Source organism: Physeter macrocephalus, chromosome 4 (genome assembly GCF_002837175.3).
Source record: "Physeter macrocephalus isolate SW-GA chromosome 4, ASM283717v5, whole genome shotgun sequence".
NCBI classification, from domain to species: domain Eukaryota; kingdom Metazoa; phylum Chordata; class Mammalia; order Artiodactyla; family Physeteridae; genus Physeter; species Physeter macrocephalus.
In genome coordinates this window covers 108,645,972-108,670,542 of record NC_041217.1, presented here as the reverse complement: position 1 = coordinate 108,670,542, position 24,571 = coordinate 108,645,972, and the positions used below count along the sequence as shown (strand labels likewise).

Here is a 24,571-nt window from a genome sequence, read left to right as displayed (position 1 = left end):
GCAGTGAGTGCAGTGTCCTAACCACTAGACCGCCAGGGAAGTCCTCAAATGCTCTTTGAATAACAATTCATCCAAGTAACTAAAACAAAAATCTTCCTATTTCAGAAAACACTGTATATCATATTCAACAAGGCAACATTTTTCGTTTTGTTCTGTTCCCCTAACTATGCAATGTGTCAAAGTTTTAAGTAAATCTCTTTTAAAAACTACCTTTGCATTATTGCTTTTAGTAAGTCTATAACCATTAAATGGTTTTATCTAATTTTTTTGCTATTTTTTTTGCTCTCCACCACAGGAGAGCTAATGTTTAGTTATTTAATTCATGTGTTCATTCATTTTTTTCATCTGACCTTTTATTAATTTTCTACTCTGTGTAAGGTCCAGTAAAAAGTACAACATGAGGCCTGGAGTATACAAATATAAATAAGACACAGTCCCTGTTCTCAATGAATTCATAATTTATTATGGGAGAAGGCAATTTAAAATAAAAATCAGAATACGAGTTGTAACAGAAATAGAAGTATAAGCAAAGTTAAAAAGGGGACTTAGATGAAGAAGCAAAATCTTCTCTGGGAGGATCAGAAATTTTGTAACATGTGAAAATAATTTTGTATTGAATTATGATAGATTAATAAAACATGTAGCTAAAAATAAGCACACACCAAAAACTTATCAACAATTGCAGGGTCTCAAAAGGCATTGATAAAGGTACAATTTTAGGTTGGAGCATATGTTTAAGAAACTGGCTTAGCTCCATACCCAGGGTGTAACCAGAAGAGGGGTGAGTTATCCAAGAGAACTAGATTCTGCTATTCCCTCACTGCAGCTATTTACCCTAGGGAAGTGGCACCCTGAATAAAAACCAAAAATAACCCTTTCAGGGAGGCAAATAAGCCCAGGTTCCTTTTTCCTTTCTCTTCCAAGACTACCTTATAATCTTAAAAGAATAAAAGCTGTATTAAGGGGGAAAAAAACTAGTTATATGCTGTTTACATGAAACACATCCAAAACATAAAAATGAGGAAAATTAAATTTCAAAGAATGGGAAGAGATATGCAAGTGATTTACCAGCCCCAAAATAGCTGGAGTAATTATATTAACGTTAGAGCTAATAGACTTTAAGGTAAAACAGATTATTAGCATTAAGAGGGTCACTCAATAATGATAAAAGGCTGTGTTCACTAGGAAGAGAAAAGACAATTTTTATGCATTTAGTAACACAACTTCTATATATATACATTAAAAACTGATAAGGATAAATTGATAAATCCACTATTAGAGAGGAAATTGTAACACATCTCTGCCAAAAATTAGAAGGTCAAGCAGAAAAAAATAAGGAGGAACAGAAAAAACCTAAATAGCAAAATTAATAAACTTGATCTAATGGCCATATATAGAAAATTGAATCCCCAAATTGGAGTTTACACAGTCTTTACAAGCATATCTGAAAGATTTATGAAAACTAAAAGATACCCACAAGAAAGGATATCTATCAACAGTTCTATCAATTAAAAAAGTGTAGTATATCTATACAGTGTGTTACTATATACTGAAAATGAACATGCTGTAATAAAATGGATCAACCTAGAATGAGCTGAAAAGATAAGATTGAGTGAAAGAAGAAAGTAACTGAAGAATGTATATACAGTAAGTCCCCTATATACGAATGAGTTCTGTTCCAAGAGCACGTTGGTGAGTCCAATTTGTTCCTAAGTCCAACGAAGTTAGCCTAGATACCCAACTAACACAATCGGCTATATATATCACTGCTGCTTTTATGCTTGCTTCCGGACATCCTGGGCTTGAAATAAAGATACTGGACTACTGTACTCTATACAGTACTGTACAGTATACAAAAGCACAACCACTTGTAGAGGACACATGCACGTGACAATGTACACCAGACACATGAACTAACTTATGTGATTGGACATGCAAATGCACATTTCGCATCTTTGAAAGTTTGCAACTTGAAGGTTCATATGCAGGGGACTTACTGTAGTATGATTTTATTTATATGAATTTCAAAAGCAAGCAAAATAACAAATATTATCAGTATATACATGGTAAAAGTATGACGAAAACAAGAGAATGGTTAACTGTTAATGACAGAAGGGAAGAGACAGATATGATTAGTGAGGGATGCACAAGGGGATTCCAATGATCTATTTCTTACCAATAAGAGGGTTTGTTTTATTATTATTTTTTAAACTGTGTACATGTTTCATATTTATCAAGTTAAACACAAAAAAAATTTTTTTGAGTTTTTAAATGTTTTCATTTTTTTTTATTGGGGTATAGTTGCTTTACAATGTTGTGTTAGTTTCTGCTGTACAGCGAAGTGAATCAGCTATATGTATACATATAACCCTTTGTTTTTGGATTTCCTTCCCATTTAAGTCACCACAGAACATTAAGTAATGTTCCCTGTGCTATACAGCAGGTTCTCAATAGTTATCTATTTTATATGTATTAGTGTGGATATATCAATTCCAAACTCCCAATTCATCCCACCCCTTCTTTCCCCGGTTGGTGTCCGTATGTTTGTTCTCTACATCTGTGTCTTTATTTCTGCCTTGCAAACAGGTTCATCTCTACCATTTTTCTAGATACCACATATATGCGTTAATATATTTGTTTTTCTCTTTCTGACTTACTTCACCCTGTATGATATATACAATGGAAACACATAAAAATTTTTAATGTAAAATGTATAAAATCTGAAATTGAGTTTGAATTCCAGCTCTGAAGCTTACTAGGGACATGACCTTAGTATCCTTATCTGTAGAATCATGTTATCATAAGCATTATAAGGTAATAAATTTTATTTGTTACAACAAATAAAATGGTACCTGGAATATAACACAGACTCAACAGATATTATTTCCTTCTTCTTATTCACTGCACATTGATTAGTGTTTGCAACAGTTTCTGAACTGGTATTTTGCTTATCTTCCCTATGCATTCACCATATTCATAACAATAATTTACTATTATTATCTTCCTAAAACATCACTTTCATCATCTCACTCCTCTCAATATCTTGCACAGAGAAAAAGAGTAGAGCTCTTGTATGCAATTGAAGTTAAGTTGTTATCAGCTTAAAATAGAGCATTATAACCATAGGATGTTTTATGTAAGCTCCATGGTAATCACAAAGAAAATACCTATAAAAGATACACAAAAGGAAATCAGGAAGGAATCAAAGCATGTCACTACAAAAAAAATCAATGAAATATAAAGGAAAATAGCAAGAAATGTAAGAGGGACAAAGAAGTTACATGACAGAAAGCAATAACAATTAACAAAATGACTATAGTAAGTCCTTCCTGATCAGTAATTACTTTAAATGTAAATGGATTAAAGTCTGCAATCAAGATTTAAAGTGGCTGAATAAAAAAAAAATCCATAGTTGTATCTATGAGAGACTAAATTTAGATTTAAGGACACACATAGGATGAAAGTGAAAGGATGGAAAAGATACTCCATGCAAATGATAACCAAAACAGAGCAGGGGTGTCATACTTACATCAGATAAAACAGACTAAGTCAAAACTATCTCAAGAAACAAATAAGGACACTGACCAATGATAACTTTCTTCATTAAGCCACCAGAAAATTATTCATTATTATTATTCATAAATATGCACACAATATCAGAGTAACCAAATACGTTAAGCAAAAACTGACAGAATAGAACAAAGAGAGAGCAACACAATAAATGCAAGAGATTTCAATACCCTACTTTCAAAAATTGATACAACAACCAGATAGAAGATCAATAAGGGAACAGAGGATCTGAACAATGGCATTGACCAAACTGACCTAACAGACATATACAGAACAAAGTAGCAGAATACACATTCTTTTCAAGCACACATAAAACATTCTCCAGCATAGCTCACATATTAGGTCACAAAGCAAGTTTTTAACAAATATAATAAGATTGAAATCATGCCAACTCTCTTTTCTAACCACAATGGAATCAAACTAGAAATCAATAATAGAAGGAAAAGTGAAAAATTCACAACTAGGTGAAAATTAAACAACACACTTCTGAAGAACCAAAGACAAAATCAAAATGGAAATTAGAAAATATCTTGAGACAAATAGAAATTAAAACACAACATACCAAAATTTATAGGATGCAGCAAAAGCAATACTAAGGGAATTTTATGGTGGTAAACATCTACATTATAAAAGGAGAAAGAGCTCAAATAAATTACCTAACCTTACACCTCAAGGAACTAGAAAAAGGAGAACAAATTAAGTCCAAAGTTAACAGAAGAAATAAAATAATGAAGATTAGAACAGAAATAAATGAATTAAGAGTAGAAAAACAATAGAAAAAAATCAACAAAACTAGAAGATGATTCTTTGAAAAGATCAATAAAATTGACGTCTTTAGCTAGACTAAGGAAAAATAAGATAAGGTTCAAATAAAATCAGAATGAAACAAGGCAAATTAGAACTAATGCCACAGAAATAAAAAGGATCACAAGAGACTACTATCAGCAACAAACTGGATAACCTAGAAGAAATAGATAAAATTCCTAGAAACATACAACCTACCAAAACTGAATCATGAAGAAATAGAAAATCTGAACAGATCTATAACTAACAAGGAGATTAAATCAGTAACCAAAAAACTCCTAGCAAATAAAAGTCTAGGATCAGATGACTTCACTGGATAAGTCTACCAAACATTACAAAAAGAATTAACGTAAATCCTTCTGAAACTCTTCCAAAAAACTGAAGAGAAGGGAATACTTCCAAACTCATTTTATGAGGCCAGCATTACCCTGATACCAAAGCCAAATAAAGACACTACAAGAAAATAAAATCACTGGCCAATATTTCTGATGAATATATATGCAAAAGTCCTTGGAAAAACTAGCAATTGGGGGGCAGTCCAAGATGGCATCTCCTCCCATGGACACACCAAATCTACTGCTACATACAAAACAATTACCACTGAAAAAGAACTAGCTAAATAGCTCCTCCAAGACAAAGGATAAAAGAGGCACATTTAAATAGGTAGGAGAGGTAGATATGTGGTTTCACAAAAAAACTCACCTCCATTAAGCAGCCCACAATAGGGAGGGCTCTCATGGGTCTGGAGCTACTTCCTGAGATGCAAGGGGTTTGTGTCAAACCTTGATACCTGCACTGAAAAAATGAGACCCCCAAAACATCTGGCTTTGGAAACCCAATGGGACTCAATCCAGGGGAACTGGGGGTTTGTGAAATCTGAGATACTCCTTTTGAGTGACTCACACATGGTCTCACACTTTCTGAGACTCAGTGTAAAGGCAGTAGTTAGAGAAGTGCCTGGACTATATGTGAAAGAGATTCATTTGTTAATCTTAAAGTGACTGCTGGAGGGGCAGGTATGAGTTGGGACTTTGCGGATGGAGGTTCTGGTGAACACTGTTTTTGCACTCTCCCTATACCTTGCTAGCACAAGTGGGTGCACAGAGACACATCCTCCCTAAAGCACAGTATTGTAAGTCAACTATACTTCAATAAAAAAGAGTACATTAAAAGTATCATACACCAAAATCAAGTGGGATTTATCCCAGGGATGCAAGGATGATTCAAAATCTCTGCATCAAATCAAGGTGATACAACACAGTAACAAAATAAAAGATAAAAATCATATGACCATCTCAATAGACGTAAAAAAAAAGCATTTGACAAAATTAAACATCCACTTATGATTAAAAAAGAACCCCTCAACAATGTGGGTATAGAGGGAATGTACCTCCACATAATAAAGTCCATATATGACAAATCCACAGCTTATATCATATTCAACAATGAAAAGCTGAAAGCTTTTTTTCTAAGATCAGAAACAATAAAAAGATGCCCACTTTTGCCACTTTTAATCAACATAGAATTGAAAGTCTAAGCCACAGCAATTAGGTAAAGAAAGGAAGGAAGGAAGGGAGGGAGGGAGGGAAGGGGGGGAGAGAGGGGGGAGGGGGGATGGAGGGAGAGAGAGAGAGAAAGAAAGAGAGAAAGAGAGAAAGAAAGAAAGAAAGAGAGAAAGAAAAGGCATCCAAATTAGAAAGGAAGAAGTAAAACGGTCACTATTTGCAGATGACACGACACCATATATATAAAACTATAAAGAGTCCACCAAAAAACTGTTAGAAGTAATAGATGAATTGAGTAGAGTTGCAGGATACAAAATCAACACACTGTTGCATTTCTATACACTAATAACCATCAAAAAGTGAAATTAAGAAAACAATCCCATTTACAATTGCACGCAAAAGAATAAAGCACATGGGAATAAATGTAACCAAGGAGGTGAAAGACCTGTACACTGAAAACTATGAGACATTGATGCAAGAAATTAAAAAGTACACAAATAAATGGAAAAACAGTCCACTACAACAGTGGTCCCCAACCTTTTCGGCACCAGGGACCAGTTTCGTGGAAGACAATTTTTCCACGGATAGTGGGGGGGTTATGGTTCAGGCAGTAATGCAAGCGATAGGGAGTGATGGGGAGCAGCAGATGAACCTTCGCTCGCTTGCCCGCCCCTCACCTCCTGCTGTGGGGCCCAGTTCCTAACAGGCCCCACAGGGTACCCGTCTGGGGCCTGGGGGTTGGGGACCCCTACACTACAAAACGTTACTGACAGAAATTAAAGAAGACACAAACAATGGAAAGACATCCTATATTCATGGACTGGAAGACTTAATATTCTTAAAATGTCCATACTGCCCAAAGCAATCTACAGATTCAATGCAATCCTTAGCAAGATTCCAATGGAATTTTTTGCAGATAGAGGAAAAAAAAAGAATTCTATAATTCATATGGAACCAAAAAGGACCCTGACCAAAACAACTTTGAGAAAGAATAACACTTCTTGACTTCAAAACATATTACAAAGCTACAATCATCACAACAGTTTTGTACCAGCAAAAGGACAGAGATATAGACCAATGGAACACAATAGAGAGCCCAGAAATAAACTGATCCTTATAGCATCAAATGGTCTTTGATAAGGGCGCCAAGACTAAACAATGGAGAAAAGGTTGCTTCTTCAACAAATGGTGTTAGGAAAACTGGATATCCACATGCAGAAGAATGAAATTGAACCTTATCTTACATGATACACATAAATCAACTTAAAATACACTTACATCAATCAGCAAATGGATTAAAGACTAGTAATCCCTGAACCATAAAACTCCTAGAAGAAAATATAGGCAGAAACCTCCTTGACATCAGTCTTGGTGATGATTTTTTGGATTTGGCACCAAATGCAAAGGCAACAAAAGCAAAAAGAGACTACTGGGACTACATCAAACTAAATACTTCTGCACAGTAGAGAAAACAATCAACCAAGTGAAAAGACAACCTAAAGAATGGGATAAAATATTTGCACACCAAATACGTGACTGGGTTTAATATCTGAAATATATAAGGAACTCCTACCACCCAATAGCAAAAATCAAATAACACAATTAAACTAATGGGCAAAGAACTTGAACACATATTTCTGGAAATAAGATGTACAAATGGCCAAGAGGCACATGAAAAATTGTTCAAAATCACTAATCATCAGGGAAATGAAAATCAAAGCCATAATGAGAGACCACCTCACACCTGTTAGGATGGCCATTATAAAACAAACAAACAGAAAATAACAAGTATTGGCAAAGATGTAGAGAAATTTGAAACCTTGTGCACTGTTGGTGAGAATGTACAGCCACTATGAAAACAGTATGGCAGTTCCTCCAAAAATTAAAATAGAACTACCATATGATCCAGCCATCCCACTTCTGGATATTATACAGAAGAATTAAAAACAGGATTTCAAGAGATATCTGCACTACCATGTTCACACAGGCATTCCTTATTTTATTAAGCTTCACCTTATTGCACTTCACAGATATTGCATTTTTTACAAATTGAAACTTTTTGGCAACCCTGCATTGTCAGATGATGGTTAGCATTTTTTACTAATAAAGTATTTTTTAATTGAGATACGTACATTTTTTAGACATAATGCTATTGCATACTTAATAGACTACAGTATAGTATAAACATAACTTCTGTATGCATGGGAAACCAAAATATTTGTGTGACTGGATTTGTTGTGATATTTGCTTTGTTGCAATGGTCTCAAACTGAAACTGCAAAATCTCCAAGGTATGCCCATAGGTGAAAACAACCTTAATGTTCATTGACGGATGAGTGAATAAAGAAAATGTGGGTTTTTGGACTATTGGATAATGGACTATTATTATGCAGCCTTTAAAAAGAACAAAATTCGATTTTGTTTCACTGTGTAAATTTTGTGCACATCCTTTTGGGTGTATTGATAAACAAATTAATATGCAAGTCATTTTTGGGGGGTCCAAATACTAGCTACAAATTTTCTATGCAGGAAACATGGTTTATATATAAACTGTAAATTTATCCAACTAATTTGTTGAAATAATTCCAATGAGTTGGAACTGTTAGGACTAAGGATATCCCAAATTTATAGTTTTGAGTCCAAACTAGATTTTCCCTTACTATATATACAGGACCTCATCAATCTTGTCCCCCCAGTGTTTACGTGGGTATGTTTCCTAAAACTGTACAAGTGTTAAATTTCTAATCTTTGGTAATATGATATTACAAAAAAATGGCTTTTCTTCTGTTATTGTTCAGCTCAGTCATCTTCATATATGCTTAATCCTTCCTAGTTACTTGTGTTATTTCATTTTCTTCTGTTTTTTTTTTTTTTTTCCCCATTCCTCTTGGTATATCGACATCTTCGTTACTGGTTTCTAAGAACTCATTTATGACTAAGGATGTTAACCATATGTCATGCAATGCAAATGAAATACCATATTTTATTGCCATCAATTTACTATAGTGTTTTGTATTTTGGTTGTGTATTAAAATATAAACATGTTGTGTTTTTAAAAATAAAATAATTAAATAAAAAGAACAAAATTTTGACACAGGCTATAATATGGATGAACCCTGAAGTCCTTATGCTAAGTGAAATAAGCCAGTCCCAGAAAGACAAATATTGCATGATTCTACTTATATGAGGTATCCAAAGTAGTCGGACTCATAGAAGCAGAAAGAGAGTGATGGTTGGGGGAGGTAGAAATTAGAGTTGCTGTTAAATGGGTATAGAGTTTGAGTCATACAAGATGAAAACATTCTAGAGATCTGCTGTGCAAAACTATGCATATAGCTAACAGTACTGTACTGTACACTTAAAACTTTGTTGAGAGTAGATTTTATGTTATATGCTTTTTACCACAATTTAAAAAAAAACTTCCATGGGCTTATTAGCATTCAAGCTCCTCAACTTTATATTTAAGATCAGTCACAATCTACCTACTAACTTTTTTTTTAAGTCAGGTAGGTTTATTTCCACACCTCCATCATTGTGTTGGTTTTGTACCTGTTGCATAAAATCTCTGATTCCTTCGTTCTACTTGGCCAAATCCAACTCATCCAGCTCAAATCCCAATTTCTCTATGAAGTCTCTCAGAAAAATGGCCACACAAATTATTCTCTTCTCTGAGCTCCTTAGCCATTTATTATGTGCTTCCTAGTTTACTTTTTAACTTTTCACATGTGGAAATCTCATGTTTCCAGTGGATTACAAGTTCCTAGTAGACAGAAGAGCATGTTTTAATCTTATTTCCAAGTAATTGCTTAACAAAGTCCATTGCCCATTGTATAAACTCAATAAATATTTCTCAGCTAACTAAATGCTGCCTGGAAAATAAAATGGTTAAAATAAGAAATCTGTGAACAAAATCTTGATTTGGGAATGTGAATCTTCAGGGCTGGCTTGAGGTGATCTCAGAGAACTATCTAGGAATGCATTTTCCTCTTATTAAGCTAGTTCACAAGATCTATTATAACTAATCTGTTAGTTATACAGATAAACACATAACATATTTTAATAACTCAGTGTAAAAATTATTTCCATATATTCTGTAACATAACCTCACGAATAGGCTTTTTCTAAAAACTTACCAGGGATGTTATATAACAAACAAGAACAGCCTGCTTTACCATCCTTAATTCCATAACCAAAGTAACAACATAAACCATTATGGCAACAAATAAGTAATTCCTCTGTTTACTGGAGAACAGAGAATATTTATTGGGTACTCACTTTCTGCAGTAAGCAGCAAGGGATGTGGTTTTGCTAATGTTATGGGATGCTTGAAAACAGATTGCCAAACTGGGTAGCTCTCAAGAAGGCTTGTTGAAGTATGCTTTGTATCTATATACACATATACGTACACACACAATCCCACAATCAACAGAACCATAGTTAACACAAGTTTCCAATGTTAGTTTGAGGTTTTTAGTCAACTGGCAGAAAATGAGGAGAAAATAAAAGGCTTATTTAGAGCTGTGCCAAACTTCTCTGGAAGGGTTTGCAAATAGTGTAACCACGTATTTCAAACAGAGTGCACATGATTTTTTTGATGACCACCTTGTATAACCGAAACAGAATTTGAATAATTTATATTGTCCCCACTTTCTAAAGAAGACATATATACGAAAATAAAGGAAGGTTTAAGATGCTTCCATGACATAGTGTATACAACTAAAGAAACACATATCTTGCAAACAGGGTCAGTATGTTTGGCTCTACTTTTCCCTTTTGTTTCTAGAAACAATTTTGAGGCAAATAGGAAGGACGAAAAAGAGAGACAAAAATAGACCCTTCCCAACCTATAAAACGTAAAATAATATTCCTCTTCCTTTAAAATTTTCTGGTTCTTTTGATTAAATCATCTAGGATATTATATTAAAATTCAGTCATGTGCAGAAAAACAATTAGTCTCATAATGTTGGTGCTGATAAGCCTACAAGTTCATGTTTATTGAAAAAATTTAGATAAAGCAATCTAAAAAGTAACTACTACCCACTGGAAATTCAACCACTAATATTCATTAAAATCTCTGGCTTTCAGATCTTTTGTCCCACTTTTATATTGTAATTTTAAGACCAAAGGAAGTAATGAGATGGAAGTATTAAAGATTACTATTATAATACTATTCAAAAGGTCAACTGCCTTTCTTCAGTTCTCTGACATTGTTCTTAACAAAAATTTAATAGAAACAAAATTTACAAACTGAAGAGGATTTGCAAAGCTATCTTGTGTTCTTCACCTAGTATTATATGCATACTTTAAAACATAAAGTTAGGGGGTGGAGTGCAAGATGGGGTAGGGATTAAGAGGTACAAACTATTATGTATAAAATCAAAAAGTGCTACATTAAAAGGATCATACACCATGATCAAGGGGGATTTGTCCCAGGGATGCAAGGATTTTTCCATATCTGCCAATCAATCAGTGTGATACAACACATCAACAAATTGAAAACCCAAATGATAATCTCAATAGATACAGAAAAAGCTTTTGACAAAATTAAACACCCATTTATGATAAAAACTCTCCAGAAAGTGGGCATAGAGGGAACATAACCACAACATAATAAAGGCCATATACGACAAACCTACAGCTAACATCATACTCAATGATGAAAAACTGAAAGTATTTCCTCTAAGATCAGGAACAAGACAAGAATATCCACTCTCACCACTTTTATTCAACATAGTTTTGGAAGTCTTAGCCATGGAAATCAGAGAAGAAGAAGAAATAAAGGGAATCCAAATCGGAAAAGAAGTAAAACTGTCACTGTTTGTAGATGACATGATATTACACATAGAAAATCCTAAAGATGCTACCAGAAAACTACTAGAGCTCATCAATGAATTTGGTAAAGTTGCAGGACACAAAATTAATACACAGCAATCTGTTGCATTTCTATACAGTAACAATGAAAGATCAGAAGGAGAAATGAAAGAAACAATCCCATTTACCATTGCATGAAAAAGAATAAAGTACCTAGGAATATATCTACCTAAGGAGGCAAAAGACCTGTACTCTGAAAACTATAAGACACTGATGAAAGAAATCGAAGATGACACAAACATTTGGAAAGATAATACCCCATTCTTGGATTGGAAGAATCGACATTGTCAAAATGACTAAACTACCCAAGGCAATATACAGATTCAGTGCAATCCCTATCAAATTACACATGGCAGGTTTCACAGAACTAGAGCAAATATCTTAAAATTTACAGAGAGACACAAAAGACACAGAATAGCCAAAGCAATCTTGAGAAAGAAAAATGGTGGTGGAGGAATCACACGTCTTGACTTCAGACTATACTACAAAGATACAATCACCAAAACAGTGTGGCACTGGCACAAAAACAGGAATATAGATCAATGGAATAGGATAGGAAGTCCAGAAATAAACCCATGCACTTATGGTAAATTAATCTATGACAAAGGAAGGAAGACTACACAATGGGGAAAAGACAGTCTCTTCAATAAGTGGTGCTGGAAAAAATGGACACATGTAAAAAAAATGAAATTAGAACATTCTCTAACACTATATGCAAAAATAAACTCAAAATGGATTAAAGACCTAAATGTAAGATCGGATACTATAAAACTCTTAGAGGAAAACATGGGCAGAATACTCTTTGACATTAATCACAGCAATATCTTTTTGATCCATATCCTAGAGTAATGGAAATAAAAACAAAAATAAACAAATTGGACATAATTAAACTCAAAAGCTTTTGCACAGCAAAGGAAACCATAAACAAAACCAAAGACAACTCACAGAAGGGAGAAAATATTTGCAAATGATGTGACTGACAAGAGATTAATCTCCAAAATTTACAAACAGCTCATGAAGCACAATATCAAAAAAGCTAACAACTGAATCAAAAAATGCGCAAAAAATCTAAATAGACATTTCTCCAAAGAAGACATACAGATGGCCAAGAGGTGCATGAAAAGATGCTCAACATCACTAATTATTAGAGAAATGCAAATCAAAACTACAATGAGATATTACCTCATACCAGTCAGAACGGCCATCATCAAAAAACCTACAAACAATAAATGCTGGAGACGGTGTGGAGAAAAGGGAACCCTCCTACACTGCTGGTGGGAATGTACATTGGTACAGCCACTGTGGAGAACAGTATGGAGGTTCCTTAAGAACTTAAAAATAGAGTTACCATATGATCCAGCAATCCCACCCTTGGGCATATATCCGGAGAAAAACATGGTTTGAAAGGATACACGCACCCCAGTGTTCACTGCAGCGCTGTTCACAATAGCCAAGACATCGAAGCATCCTAAATGTCCATCAAAAGATGAACGGATAAAGAAGATGTCATACATATATACAATGGAATATTACTGAGCCATTAAAAAAGAATGAAATAACGCCATTTGCAGTAACATGGATGGACCTGGAGATTATCATACTAAGTGAAGTAAGTCAGAGAAAGAAAAATATCATATGATATCGCTAATATGTGGAATCTTTAAAAAAAGGATACAAATGCACTTATTTACAAAACAGAAACAGACTCACAGACTTAGAGAATGAACTTATGGTTACCAGGGGGGAAAAGTTGGGGGGAAGGATAGATTGGGAGTTTGGCATTGACATGTACACACTGCTATATTTAAAATAGATAACCAACAAGGACCTACTGTATAGCACAGGGAATGCTGATCAATACTCTGTAACAACCTAAATGGGAAAAGAATTTGAAAAAGAATAGACACATGTATATGTATAACTGAATCACTTTGCTGTACACCTGAAACTAACACAACATTGTTAATCATCTATACTCCAATATAAAATTAAAAATTTAAATTTTTAGAAAATTGTGAATCACCGTGTTGTACACCTGTAACTTATACAATATTGTATATTAGCTATACTTCAATAAAATTTTTTTAAAGTTAGGAAACCCTACAGAAGAAAAAAAAATTAAGTTCAATTATCACTTCCTCTTGAAGTAATTCCCAATTTCCTAAGGCAGAATCTGTTGCTCAATTATCTAGGCTCTCATAGCCCTTCACCAACTCTTTTATATAGCACGTCTTACAATACTTTGTGATTTTTTTTTCCAACCTCTCTCTGAACTGTAATCTCATCAAGGGGAGGGACCATAGTTCAGAAATCTTTATCATCCCACATTTAGTACTTGGCTTAAAACATAAAAGAAACTCAATAAATGTTAAACGAATGAATTATTGAATAAATGGAAAAATGAATGTGTTTATATATGCATCAAGTTCAAGTTCCTAAGTATACAGCAGGTAAGGGGCTAAATTACATATAAGAAATTCTCAACTCAGTTCTCTATACTACCTCTCTCTCTCAATGTCCGTTCATGCTACTATTTCTACTTTGGGATTTGGTTTACTACTAGATATTGATTATTTCTGTCTTGACGTCAACCAGATACCGCAAGCTAAATATACCCAGAATCAAATTTCTTGTCTTCCCCATCTTCCAAACCTGCTCCTCCTTCTGAGTTCCTTAGTTAAGTCAATGACATCAGTAACCCAAGTCAAAGTCCCAGTTTTATCTTTGACTTCTCTTTCTCCCATCACCTTCATTTAATCAGATACCAAGTTGTATTGTTTCTATTTCTGAATTAGCTTTTAAATAGTCATTCAATCAATCATCCACTCAGCCAATATCTATTATGTTCCTATTATGTGCTATGGATATTATCATGGTCATTGTGATATGTATAAAACCAATTAGTGTCTTTCTCAAAAAGCTTATAGTCTAATAAAGAGATAAGAAAATCAGCAGTTATATGAAGATAAGTGCTTAATGGATTTTTTTAGGAATACAGAGAAGAGACATCTCAATTAGATTTGAGAGGAACAGGAAAAGCTTCCTGGACAATGTGGCATGTGATGTGTAGGTGTTAGCTAGATAAGTAGGGCACAGATCCAGATACAAAAAACAGCATGCAGGAAGCTGTGAGATTTGAACAAGTATGGCATGGTTTGGTACTCTAAATAGTCTACCTGGAGTAATGCTTTTGGAAGAGCAATGGGAGATGTGACTAGATGACAACAGAGTTAGAGAACAGAGAGTAGGTCATAAAGAACCTTGTGTAAAAAGTAAAGAATTATAATCCTTAACCTGGAAGCTATGGAGATACTGAAGAATTTAAGTACAAGAATGACATGATGAAATCTATACTTTACCAACATTATTACATCAGTAGTTTGGATGTAGATTTGAAGAAATGCCAGAATGGTGGCAAGAAGAACAATTAGAGGGCTATTACACTAATGCTGGTGAAGAATAAATAGGGCCTAAACTAAAACATTGGCAGTGAAAATGGTTTCAAGGGCAAAGATAGGAAATTTTGAGTCAAAGGACAGATCAGGATAAAGGTGATAATTGATGGCATGAGGTCATTCAGGAGTCAGGAGAGGGTTTGATATAAAACATATGTGAAACTTGAATACTGGGGAGGGGGAGGAATAACTTTTCTGTGGAGACAGAAAGGGAGGGGGAAATACGGCTGAATATGTACAGGGAGAGTTGTTAGGTGGCCAGTAGTGTTTTCAGATAACACATAGGGTGCCCAGTTAGATTTGAATTTCACATAAAGAATGAATAACTTTTAGTACAAATGTGTTCCAAATACTGCACCTTCATCCTCTCACAAGTTTCCTGTTCCTGAATGCCATATATCTTACTTGTCTGTCTGCAAATTCCAACTCATTCATCATGTCAGCTCAAGTGCTACCTTCTCTACAAAGTGTAATCTGAGTCCCCTAACCCTATACACACACAGTATCACATATTATATGTTATTCACATGTTTATTATAAAGGATTTCCTGCATATATTTCTCTAGATTGTAAGTTTTTTGAAAGTAGGGAGCAGGACTTTTCATCTTTGTAGCCCTAGGGTCTAGCACAATGGCTGTCACCTAAGAGGCAGCCAGTAAATATTTGTTGATTGAATGAATGTTCTGTTTCACTTCAGATCTTTATAACTTCTTTTCTAGCTTTTTCTAGCTCATCTCTTTGCCTTCATTTTTTCTCCTTCTAAACCATCCTCCATGCTGACATAAGAGGTATCTTTTTTAAAACACAAATCAGGGCTTCCCTGGTGGCGCAGTGGTTGAGAATCTGCCTGCCAATGCAGGGGACGCAGGTTCGAGCCCTGGTCTGGGAAGATCCCTCATGCTGCGGAGCAACTGGGCCCGTGAGCCACAACTACTGAGCCTGTGCGTCTGGAGCCTGTGCTCCACAACAAGAGAGGCTGCGATAGTGAAAGGCCCGCGCACCGCGATGAAGAGTGGCCCCTGCTTGCCACAACTAGAGAAAGCCCTCGCACAGAAACGAAGACCCAACACAGCCATAAATAAATAAATTTAAAACATAAATCACCTAGGACACTTTATTACTTAAAAATCTTTGATTACTCCATGATGCCCATGGTAGAAGTAGAAACTCTTCAACATGGTCTTAAACCTTCCCCACAATTTAATCCCCAAACTAAGTGGTTAAGAGCTCAGACTTTGAAATCATGTCTGGGTTAGAATCCTGACTAAGTCACCTGATAGTTATGTGACTCAGGGAATAACTTAACTATCTATAAAATGGGGATAAAATCTACCTCTTAAAGCTGCTGTGAAGATTAAATGAGATATCTGTAAAACATTTTCTACAACACTGTAGTACTTGACACTATAGTACACTAACAAATATAGCTATATTAATATCCTTTTCAGCTTCATCCCCTAACACTTCCTTTCTACTCACACTAATAACCTTCCACAGCAGCTATACTTCATAACCTGCCAGTTCTCCAAACTTCAGGCTATTTCATCATTCTGTGTCTATTCACAATACTTTATTTGTTTACAATGCTCATTCTATGTCAGCCTGCTTGGCAAAGCTTGGTATTTAAAGGTTTTCTATGGATAATTTCTAGTATACATACACAACAACAGTAAAGGAAGTTAGAAATGATTAGGTTTCTGCAGGTAGTTTGTGCTATGTATAAATTCCAGAACACTATAGGCTTTCTTTTATTTTAATCAGTGGATATTTAATAGGCCCTAAAGGGTTTTAGTGGTCAGAAAACTCTCATCCATTTAGTGTAGGCTATAGGTTTTTGGGTTTTTAAATTTTTTTCACCTCTTATGAGAAATCGTTTTTTCAGTTATTTATGTGCTTTGCAAATACTGTCACCCTAATCTAAGTCTAGACCAAACCAGGAAAATCATTTTCAAGGACCTGAACCCAAGAGGCTGTATAAACATACTCCTACTAAACAAATGTTACCAAAAGAACAACCAGACACGCAAACTACTTCCTGATTATCTCAAAACAAGCTGTACAAGGTTTTTTAAATGCACTGAGTCAGCTCAAAAATATCCAGAAATGTTCTGCTATTTCTAAAATATATTTTTACCCATTCATTGAGATTTGACATTAGAAAACTATAGATACGATACTTTTTTCTTCTTCTGTTTTTCTTTTTCTTTTTTTTTTTTTTTACCTTTGATCCTTCAGGGCCATTTTGTCCAGGAATCCCAATATCTCCAGGAAAACCCTAGAGAACATAAAAATATACAGAGTTTATTCCATAGCAAATTACTTTAAATCTATTAAGCATACAGAAATTCCCTTTGCCTTTCTTTGATGTTCAATAAAAATGATTTATTCTCCTCAAAACTTCAATATTAAAGATTAATCGTTGGGCAGTTGTCTGACATTGGAATACAAAACTTACGAAGTATACTAAAACAGAGCTTACTTCATCAGTTATTCATGAACAGTCCTCAGACCCAAAGAAAATTCTCTAATCCAGTCTAAGAGATTTTTGAAATCTTACTCAAAATCACTCACAACTTGAAAAAAAGGCAAAAAAATATGTAACAGGTCTTTTCAGTGTCATATGGGACACAGAGCCACCCAAGGATTAACGGAATGTACTTTGTTAGACTCACTGTTTACTAACTAACTATATGCTAATTCTTCTGTTTGGTGAAAAAAACAATAACCCCAAAGGTTATATAGCTTAACATACAGGATACTAATCAGTTTTGTATCAAACTCAACTATCTTATTCTAACATTCCCATATTCAATTGTCTATAACTAGCTCAATGTTCTTTGAATTTGTATTAACATCTTACTGGTTCCATCATTAATTAACAAATTGAATAAAATCTTTGACCCATGTTTACTTCATATTTGCCTGAAAATCATAATTTTACCTTTTCGGAAATTATACTTTAGCAGTCTAAAACAGTTTTCTCAAGAAATAGAAATGGACCAAAGTGTCAGAAAAATCTGTGCTGAGAAAAGGCCAACAAGTGTTGCTCCAAAATGGTTAGATCGATATTCTTACTGAAATAATACATTAGAATGAAATTCATCATGATCAGTTTCAATATTGATAATAAGCTAATAATTATAGTTTTCCTTGTATTTTGTCACAGATAAGCTGTTTCAGTGTTTCCTTCTGACATGGACAAAGGAATAAAAAGTAGGACAAGTAGAAGAATCATATCTTTAAAAGAAGGCTGCAATTAAGTATGAATGTCAGCTAGAAAAAGTTCATTGGAGGGGTAAATATTATAGTAATTAAAATGCCAACAAGTAAGATGGAATAGCAAGGTTGATTCTGGAAAACTCATCTTGGAAAAAAAGAAAAAATCAACAGTAAGTGATACCAACTTATCCAGTCTGGATTAGGACAGAAATGACTCCAATTTAAAACTTGGATTCTGTAGAGAAAAATATTACTTGTGGTCGTTTCTGGCAAGAGAAAAGGCAGTGGTAACAGAAAGACTGGACACAGAATCAGATTTCTGGAAGTTTTGGAACAGAATATGTTTAATACAGACATGCTGATGGCTTTTCTAACTAAAGGAAATCAGGTTCATCTATACTTTCTCTGCCCTGAGTAATTTTCCCTTATCTTTCTTCACCTGGAACACTTAAGTTGTAAATAGGAGATTAAATAATATATTACTTGCAAATCTTTCTTTGACCTCCAATACCCTGAGTTAGGACTCTTCTAAGACTCACACCATCCTAGGGACCTACAAGTTTACTTGATAGTGTTTTGGCTTGTATTGTTTTCCTCATCGGATTGTAAATTCCCTGAGGGCAGCTTTAACTCTTATTAACCACCATATTCCCAGAAACTAGTACAACACCTGGCACATAGTAAATGCTTAAAAAATTGATTTTTTTTGTTCTTGAATAATGATTTGTTTGTTTCTTTTGACAATAAAAAGGGACAACATGGCTGGTGGCTACTTTTGGCCCCTAAATACCAGTTTACAACCACTGGTTCACAGCATCCTCATAGATAAATTCATAATTCCTCTCCATTCTCCAGCTGAGCCTGGAACACCCTGTCATACTAGAAAGCAAGCTGTAAAAGGTATCAAACCTGGAGTCATGTTAAAAGAACTCTGAGAGCTTGAAGAGGATCTCACCAGCCAGAAATGGGACAATATGAACTTCAGTAAGGACAAAAATTGCAATGGATTGCAACAGGTCAAATATGATTAAATTCAGAAGTTCAAAATGATACAACAACAAAAAATTATTCACATTTAGCGGATGAAAGAGAGCCAACTCATTATTTCCAAAACTGGTAAACAAAGGTGAAGAATCAAGCATTTATTCCACCTTTTCTATACATACCATAACTAACCAAATAGTAGATTAGGGGATGTATTCCAGCCAATAAATGAAAAAGAAATGAAAGAACATCACCATTTTGCAATCCCCTAAATGATCTAATGTATGTAGGGAGTTGAGGAATCACAACTGTTAACTAACATCACAGAATGATGATAGACATTTTGTGCTTCCTGATGAAAGAACACAATATCACCCATAGTCTTGCCAAAAACAAACAAGCAAAACTGACCTTGGCTAGGCCTCTATATGTGGCTACCAATTTGCAGGAAATACAGAGGAGGGAGAAACATGCTTAACTACACCATGAGACTATAATCAGCAAATCCAGGCTGTGGGAATCTCTACAGGTTAAATGGCTGGGGATCTTCAACAATTAAATTATAAAGTGGGGAAAAGGCAATGGAAGGAGAACTTGTAGACTGAAAGACACAAGAGTAAAACAAACAAGACTAAGCTACAGTTTTAGAAGATGTACACCCGAGTGATAAACCATAAAAGAAAAAAGAGGAATTGTTTACTTTTTGGAGGAGAGATAGGCTTGTGGCTGGGTTGGGATCCATAAAGGTTTCTGGGGATAACTGGCAGTTCTATTCCTGACCTGTGTGGTAGTTATAAGAGTGTTTTTCTTATAACTGATTTGTGATATACATTTGTTTTATATAGTTTTTAGTGTCTGTGCTTTATTTTCAATAAACAGTAAGAAAAACATTATGAGGTGACTTCTGGATAAACATGAACTATTGAGTATATATGCCTGAATATCTGCTCCTTCTTAATCATTAAAATTATAGTAAAGGAATATTTAAAAGACAAAAAGTACCAAAGGCCAGGGAATAAGAGACAAAAGATGTCAGTAAATCTGTTCTTATATTATAGCCATGTAAATTGAATATTTTAAAATTAAAACTTTATTTAAAAGTTCAGAAGCACATCAGTATAGTTATTAAAAGGAGGAAAAAAATCTCCTCAAATAGGATACCTTTGAAACTTGGCCAGAGAATATATTTTGTTAAATAAACTGTTTTTTTTTTGTTTTTTTTTTTTTTTTTTGTGGTACGTGGGCCTCTCACGGCTACATTTTTTTTTTTTTTTTTGTGGTACGTGCGCCTCTCACTGTTGTCGCCTCTCCCATTGCGGAGCACAGGCTCCGGACGCGAAGGCCCAGCGGCCCAGCTGCTCCGCGGCATGTGGGATCCTCCCAGACCGGGGCGCGAACCCGGTTTCCCTGCATCGGCAGGCGGACGCGCAACCACTGCGCCACCAGGGAAGCCCTAAACTGTTTTTTTAAAATTGGGGTATAGTTGCTTTACAACGTTGTGTTAGTTTCTGCTTCACAACGAAGTGCATCAGCTACATGTATACATATATCCCCTCCCTCTTGGACCTCCTTCCCACCCCCTACCCACAATCCCACCCCTCTAGCTCACCACAGAGCACCAAGCTGAGCTCCCTGCGCTATACAGCAGTTTCCCACTAGCTATCCGTTTTACACATGGCAGTGGACCTTGAGTCTGTCATAAAGGGTGAAGTCAGAAAGAGAAAAACAAATATCGTATATTAACAGAAATATGTGGAATTTAGAAAAATGGTACAGATGAACCTATTTGCAGGGCAGGAATAGAAACCCAGATGTAGAGAACGGACGTGTGGACAGTGGGGGGTGGGATGAATTGGGAGACTGGGATTGACGTATGTGCACTGCCATGTATAAAACAGATAGCTAACGGGAATATTTTTATTTTTTTTTCTTTTTGCGGTATGCGGGCCTCTCACTGCTGTGGCCTCTCCCGTTGTGGAGCACAGGCTCCGGAAGCGCAGGCTCAGTGGCCACGGCCCACGTGCCTAGCCGCTCCACGGCATGTGGGATCTTCCCGGACCGGGGCACAAACCTGTGTCCCCTGCATCGGCAGGCGGACTCTCAACCACTGTGCCACCAGGGAAGCCCTATTTTTATTATTTAAAAAATTCCGTACCTGAGTTACCACCAAGTAAAGATCTTACCTTTTAAATAATAAATTTAAAATATAAAAATCAGAGTTAACAGGGTCAACTGAATTTTAATGATAACCTATGTCTATAAAATAAAGTTTTTTTTAACTCTCTAATTCATTGTTGAAAATGTAAATCAAATGACAGGACGTGGCCATCCTTGCCAAGTAGCAAAATTTCAGAGAGCTCAGAGATTGAAAGATTTAAAAATACACCATTCAGAGTCTATAACTTTCATTAGAAAACTACATTGGCATGAAACTATACAGAAAAAAAATTAAAAACAAAAATCTGATAAAATGCTTTATTTTTTTCCCTCTGAAATACTTTATCTGAAATACTTTAGTAAACACTGAAAAGTCAAAATGGTTTCTCCCACAATGTGCTTCACTATCTAAGTTGTCACATCACAATTGAAAATACAACACCTTAGTGAAGAAAAGGATGAGCAGTCTGACTTGCGGTGCTTGTTTTAAAAACTGAGATATAATTGAAATAAAACATATTAGTTTCAGGTGTAAAACACCTGTATATATATAGAGAGAAAGAAATGATCACCACAATAAATCTAGTTAACATCCATCACCATGCTTAGTTGTAATTTTGTGTGTGATGATAACTTTTAAGATCTGCTCTCTTAGAAACTTTCAAATGTACAATACAGTGTTATTAACTATGTCACCATGCTGTGCATTACCTCCCCATGAATTATTTGTAACTGGAAGTCTGCACCTTTGACCCCTTTTACCCACTTCACCCACCTTCCCCACCTGACCCCTGCCTCCTGCAACCACCAATCTGTTCTCTGTATCTATGAGGTTTTTTTGTTTGTTTTCGTTTAGATTCTACATAAAAGTAAGATCATGTAGCATTTGTCTTTCTCTGTCTGACTTATTTCACTTAGCATAATGCCTTCATGGTGCATCCAGGTTATTACAAATGGTAGGATTTCCTTTCTTTAAGGCTGAATAATACTTAGATTGTTTTTTGCTATTAAGTTGTATGAGTTCTTTATATATTCTGTATATTAACCCCTTATCAGATATGTAATTTGCAAATATTTTCTCCCATTTGATAGTCTGCTTTTTCACTTTGTTGATGGTTTCCTTTGCTATGTAGAACCTTTTTAGTTTGATGTAGTCCTACTTGTTTATTTTAGCTTTTGTTGCCTGTGTTTTTGGTGTCAAATCAAAAAAAAATCATCACCAAGACCGATGTCAAGGAGCTTTCTGCCTATGTTGTTTTCTATGAGTTTTATGGTTTCAGGTATTACGTTCAAGTTTTTAATCCATTTTGAGTTATTTTTTGTGTATAGTGTAAGATAGGGGGTCAAGTTTCATTTTTTTGCATGTGGCTGTCCAATATTCCCAAACCATTACTGAAGAGACTGACCTTTCCATCACTGTATATTCTTGGCTCCTCTATCATAGATCAACTGACCACATGTGGATGGGTTTATTTCTGGTCATTTTTTCCTCTCTCTTCTGTTCCAGTAATCTATGTGTCTGTTTTTATGGCAATATCATACTGTTTTGATTACTATGGCTTTGTAATATAGTTTGAAACTAGGAAGTGCGATGCCTCCAGCTATGTTGTTCTTTCTCAAGGTTGCTTTGGCTATTTGGGGTCATTTGTGGTTCCATATGAATTTTAGGATCGTTTGTTCCATTTTTGTGAAAAATGCCATTGGAGTTGTGGTAGGGATTGCACTGAATCTGTAGATTGCTTTGGGTAGTATGGACATTTTAACAATATTAATTCTTCCAATCCACGAACATGGAATATCTTTCCATTCATTTGTGTCTCCTTCAGTTTCTTTCATCAATGTCTTACAGTTCTCAACATACAGGTTTTTCACCCCCTTGGTTAAATTTATTCCTAGGGTTTTTTTTTAATACAATTATAAATGGGGTTGTTTTCTTAAGTTCTCTTTCTGATAGTTCATTATTAGTGTATAGAAACAACTGATATTTTTTGTATCTTGCATGTGGTGCCTTCTTAATAGAAATAGTTTTATCACCAATTTTTATCAAGAAGCAGGAAACTCAAGTAGCTTTAAAAATAATAAGTAAAAATGTATCTTCTATTTTTGGACTGCTAACATTTGTTTACTGCACTGAGAAGAGTGATTCAGTATCCTTTCCAGTAAAAACGTTTTATTATTCTCTAATCACTAAAGGCTCAGTCTAGTTCACGTGCATTTTTAAAGCAAAACCTGGGAACCAAAGCACTAGCAGATTCCATTAGTTTCCTAAGAAATCATAAAACTAAAATATTGTCATTCTTATTCTGGCAGCTGTCAGAAGTCTGGAAGCTACAGGCTCCTAACAGAATAAATATGTGATGCTCTATGGTATACATTGAGCACATTAGTACTTCTTTAATAGGAGTGGTAAGTCTGTTTTATTTTGAAATATATAGTCCTTCCAGTTAAAAAAATAGTTAAAAATGGTAAACTGATAAATAATCCACAAATAAATAAATCCAATGAATAAACTAATTATGGTATATTGGTAAGATGAAACAACCTGGATGCGGCAACCTGGATGAATCTCAAATGCATTATGCTAAGTAAAAGAAGCCAGACCAAAAAAGATTATATACTATATGAGTTCATTTACGTAAAACTTTAGAAAAATGCAAATTAATCTAAAGTGACAAAAAGCAGATTGGTGGTAACCTGGGAAGGGTGGAGACAGAAAAACAAAATGAGGGATTACAAAAAATGAACAAGTGTTGAGTTTGACAAATACCTTTTATATCTTGATCTTGGTGATGGTTTCACAGGTTATATGTACATGAAAAATTATGAAATTATACAATTTAAAATATACAGCTTATTATAATATACCTCAATGATACCTGTACAAAACTATACAAAAATAAGTTAATTGGTATTGGGTGTTTTAGATAATCATTTGTTTTTTGGTAGGCAACAGTTTGTAATGATTTGAAGACCATTAGAGAGAAAGTAGAATTTATTCATTGAACTG

General features: G+C 34.8%; 1 protein-coding gene across 1 annotated transcript in view; it reads right to left on the bottom strand.

Annotated features, from left to right (window-relative positions):
* Window positions 1-24,571, bottom strand: part of COL24A1 (collagen type XXIV alpha 1 chain) — a 423,812-nt gene that overhangs the window by 230,780 nt on the left and 168,461 nt on the right. The window contains exon 20 of the mRNA XM_024119550.3: window positions 17,426-17,479. Coding sequence (XP_023975318.1) covers window positions 17,426-17,479 — 54 coding nt within the window. The remainder of the gene's footprint in view (window positions 1-17,425; window positions 17,480-24,571) is intronic.